The sequence below is a fragment of the Solea senegalensis genome, unplaced genomic scaffold, assembly GCF_019176455.1.
Source record: "Solea senegalensis isolate Sse05_10M unplaced genomic scaffold, IFAPA_SoseM_1 scf7180000015872, whole genome shotgun sequence".
NCBI classification, from domain to species: Eukaryota; Metazoa; Chordata; class Actinopteri; order Pleuronectiformes; family Soleidae; genus Solea; species Solea senegalensis.
The window spans coordinates 1-4,579 of record NW_025321489.1 but is presented as its reverse complement, the minus strand read 5'-3'; the positions used below and the strand labels follow the sequence as shown (position 1 = coordinate 4,579).

General features: G+C 44.2%; 1 protein-coding gene across 1 annotated transcript; it reads right to left on the bottom strand.

Moving 5' to 3' along the window:
- Positions 1-201: 201 nt before the first annotated feature.
- Positions 202-3,410, bottom strand: LOC122762630 (PH and SEC7 domain-containing protein 1-like; the record flags this gene model as incomplete). The annotated part of the gene is made up of 4 exons (XM_044017818.1): positions 3,061-3,410; positions 580-777; positions 421-501; positions 202-311 (listed from the first exon to the last, which is right to left on the bottom strand). Coding segments are annotated over exons 1-4 (472 nt in total), but the record flags the coding sequence as incomplete, so codon positions are not given.
- Between the last annotated feature and the right edge of the window lie 1,169 nt (positions 3,411-4,579).

Sequence of the window (4,579 nt, the reverse complement as noted above, 5' to 3'; positions counted from 1 at the left end):
AGGTTTAGACAGAGGTACAGACAGGAGACAGAGGCACAGACAGGTTAAGACAGAGGTACAGACACAGACAGGTACAGACACAGACAGGCAACGACAGAGGTACAGACAGGCACAGACACGGACAGGCACAGACAGAGGTACAGACACAGACAGGCTCAGACAGAGGTACAGGCAGGTACAGACACAGACACAGACAGGTACCTTCAGTGTTGTCAGTACTGTTACACTCTCTGTATCTCTTGGAGAAATGACTCAGCACTCTCTCTCTCTCCTGAGTTTCTCCCATCAGAGCAAACTGGCTGAGGAACAACCTGAAACCATGACACAGCAATTTATCACCTGTGGTAAACCCCGCCCAGGTCAATGTGATTGGCCTGTCTGTGCTTGGGGGTGGAGCCTAGACACAAGGACAGAACTCACCTCAGCGCCTGGTCGATGGTCAGACCGCTGAAGTTAAAGTTTCGCAGATACTCCTGCGCCACCTTCTGACTGAACTCATTACTGCAGGCAGACAAAAGGGGCGGAGTTAAACAGAGCATCTGATCCGTGACTCACACACACACACACACACACACTGACTTCTTGCTGAGGTGTCGGGCGACGTCAGACTTCCTGAACCCGTCCAGGTGATACAGACGCTTGGCGAGACGTTTGGCCGCCGGCAGGTCGGCCTTCGTGCCATTAGTCAGGGCGTCGTCGCTGCCGCCGCGCGCTAGTCGCTCCGCTACGTCAGCCTGAGGGTACAGAAGCTCAGGAGGGCAGTTCACCTGTCGCTCTCTACAACACACACACACACACAGCGGTCCTGAGTGGTCATGTGACAGTTGGTGAAAAGTGTGAATAAAATTTTATTATTAATTTATTATTATTATTATTTATTATAAAACAGAGGCTGAAAAAAAATATTTTCTGTAAAAAGTTACAAACAAGTAAAAATATGAATAGTAATTAGTTGTGAATAATGTAACTTTAACTAATAATAATATCAACTTAACTAATGATCATTCATTGGAGCTATTGATAATAAGTATTTTTAGTCTTGAAAATGAATAATAATTCAGTTTTATTTAAATTATAATTGAAATTATTGTATAAATAAATTGATGAATAAAAGTTAACTAATGTTAGTTAGATTATAACACCTGAGTTAACTATTACTCTAACAGATGCTTTTCGATAATCAATCAATAGAAACACAAACATCAGCAGTGATTCACTCACTGTTTCCATGGTTACGCTGCACACAGGAACCACAACATTTCAAAGTGGTTCATCTGTCTGACGTGAACGCAGCGATGACAACAAACAAATTCTTCGCCATCGTCAGCTGATCACAGATCAATCACTCACCTCATCATCACCGTCGCCGTCTCACTGACCGACGCTAACAATGAAAACCCCAGTGAGACGTCGCAAACAGGAAGTGATGTCATAGTTCATACACGAGAAAGTGGGAAGTGGTCGAACGACGTCCACTTCCCCTCAACTCCTGATTCCCGTGTGTGTGTGTGTCTGTGTGTGTGTGTGTGTGTTCAGGGTGGTTGTGTGTGTGTGTGCGTGTGTGTGTGGGGTGGTGGGTGTGTGGTGTGTGTGTGTGTGTGTGGTTTACAAACTTGAGTCTAACAGTGAGATAAACACGTGATCATGTTCAGTCAGAATGTAACATCTTCTAGTTCCTGTGAAAACATTTCAGGAACTTCAGTCCACAAACAAACTGACCACACACTGACACCAGACCTGTGACCATGAGTCTGTGGACTCCCCTCCTCTCTGAGTCCACAATGGTTCGGTCCACAGGACCGGAGAGAGTCTTACGTGACAGTTTAGAGAAGACACAAGAGTCTGAGATCCAAGTGTGAGGAAAATAAAAGTGGAACAAAAATAGGACAAAAAAAGTCTAAGAGAAGAACACACTGTTATTATCCAGGGTGTGTCAATGTGAAGCCACAACAACACACACACACACATACACACAGACACAACACACAAACACACACACGTACACAGACACACACAACAAACACACACACACACACACACACACACACCAACACGCACACCTGAACACGCACAACACAACAGACACACACACACAAACATGCACACAAACAAGCACACACACAGACAGACCACGACACACACACACACAGGGAACACACACACAAACATGCCTTTTTACACACAGACACTCTCCCCCCATACACACACACCACACCTACATACACACAAACAGAGACGCACATGACACACACACACACACACACACACACACACACACACACACACAAACAGACACACACACACACACTCACTCCCTACATGATCACATATCTCTACAAACACCCTGACATGTTTCTGTGACTGATTTATGATACAAAACAAAAGCTAATGTTAGCATTAGAAACATGTACTTTAATCAGGTGAACGACAACAATGCAAAACATACACATACACAGTTAGTGTAAAATGTGACCATAGCAGCACTGCTATTTCCAGTCATTATGGTGAGTAAGCGTTAATGTTAGCCACGTTAATGTCGCATTAACAGTAGCAACAAGCATTTAATTTTAGCAGCGCTAACATTAGCAAAGCAGACTGGGACTACGAATGTAATTTAGCTACTGTGCTAACTGCAGCAATTTTACATTCATGCTTTTTGCTAACATGTTGATTCATGTGCTCATTCAATAACTTCATAATAATGAGAGAATTTCTATTAGCATTAACCACATGGCGACATTTATGTGAGAAGCACCTCACAGTCTTAACAAAGTATTAGCATTAGCAGCATTTAGCAGCAGTGCAATTTTATTTTTCTTACATCTCAAACCATGGAGACAAGCCAGGGCTAACTTGTTAGCATGCTAACTTCGGCAGTAGTGCTGTAATTTTGTCACGGTAACTAACAGTTAGCCACATAGTGACAGCGAAAACAACAAAGAGACGTAAACAACCACTAACACTGATGCTAATGCTAATATTAGCCTCAGACAAGGAGAAGAATTCCAGACTTTAAAGACCTTTTTTATAAAAGTGAATTTGAATGACTGCAGGTCTCACCTGTACACAGCCGGGTAGGGCGGGGCATACAGGTACCTGTCTTCTAGAGCCCCGCCCCCCCAGCAGAGCAGGTAGCTCGCCATCACTCTGATGCTGTGGCTCCACCCACTCTCAGCCCAGCCTGTGATGTCAGCAGCTGTCAGCGTGGGGGGGTTGACCACAGGGGGAACAGAGTGATGTCATTGATGATGTCATCATCATGATGATGATGACATCATCAGGGAGTGTGTGTTTATTCCCTGTGGTGAAAAAGGTCGAGCGTCATCAGCAGCGGCGTCTTCCTTCATATGTTCACTGCTCTACTCCTCCTTTTCTGTTTCTCCTCTGTTTCCCCTCCTCCGTTTCTCCTCCTCTGTTTCCCCTCCTCCGTTTCTCCTCCTCTGTTTCTCCTCCTCCGTTTCCCCTCCTGTTTCCCCTCCTCTGTTCTCCTCCCTCTGTTCCCTCCCTCTGTTTCTCCTCTTCTGTTTCTCCTCCTCTATTTCCCCTCCTCTGTTTCTCCTCCTCTGTTTCTCCTCCTGTTTCTCCTCCTCTGTTTCTCCTCTTCTTCTTTAAAAAACTTCAGTTTCTCCACGACTTCTCCTCACCACTTTCTCTCGTTCTCCTCTCCTCCGTCTGCTCTCGTTCATCTGCCGGGTTATTTTCCTCCTCTTAAAGGAAGGAGGTTTGTGTTTCCTCCCGTTTGAACTGGGATGCTCCTCCCCCTCCTCCTCCCTCTGTCCTCTCCTTCCCCTCTTCCTCTCTTTGTCTCCTCTTACCTTCCTCTCCCTCCGCTGACCTTCCTGGAAGTTTCTCTCTTTTCTTCTGTGCAGATTCTTTTCTCAGGAGGCTGAAGTTTCTATTTTATTATTGACATTTTAAAAAGTTTAAAACATAAACTTTTTAAAATGTCAATAATAAAGAGACGACTCACTGCATTCACTGTTATTAGATTTAAATGCATATTTTATCTATGCTTTCTTTTACTTTAAAATGAACTGTAGCCCGGGCATTTCTGATAAAGAACAGCACAAATATATTCACTTTGTCGTCTTAAACTAAAGAATGAAACAACTTAAACTGCAGTGAGTGAAAGCATGTCAGAGGTCAGAGGTCACGGCGACTAGACAACAGATGGAAAAGATCCACATGGATGAAGAGGAGGAGGAGGAGGAGGAGGAGGAGGAAAGATTCCAGAGTTTGTTTCAAGGAGTGGCTTCAGTTTTCTGAGAGAGGTGGGAGGTCTGTCTTTATAAACACTGAATGAATCCAACTGGAATTTCCCTGATAAAAACAGTGCGAGTGCGTGTGTGTGTGTGTGTGTGTGTGTATGTGCGTGTGTGTGTATAAGGGACATTTAACTATACTAAAAATGTGTGTTTTTAGTATAGTTATAGCGATGACATCAAACCTCTGACATGTAAATTCATTCACTCTCATTTCCTCAGTCTCATCCTCTCATCTCTTCAGTCTCACTCTCCCATTTCCTCAGTCTCATCCTTTCATCTCCCCAGTCTCACCCTCTCATTTCCTCAGTCTCATC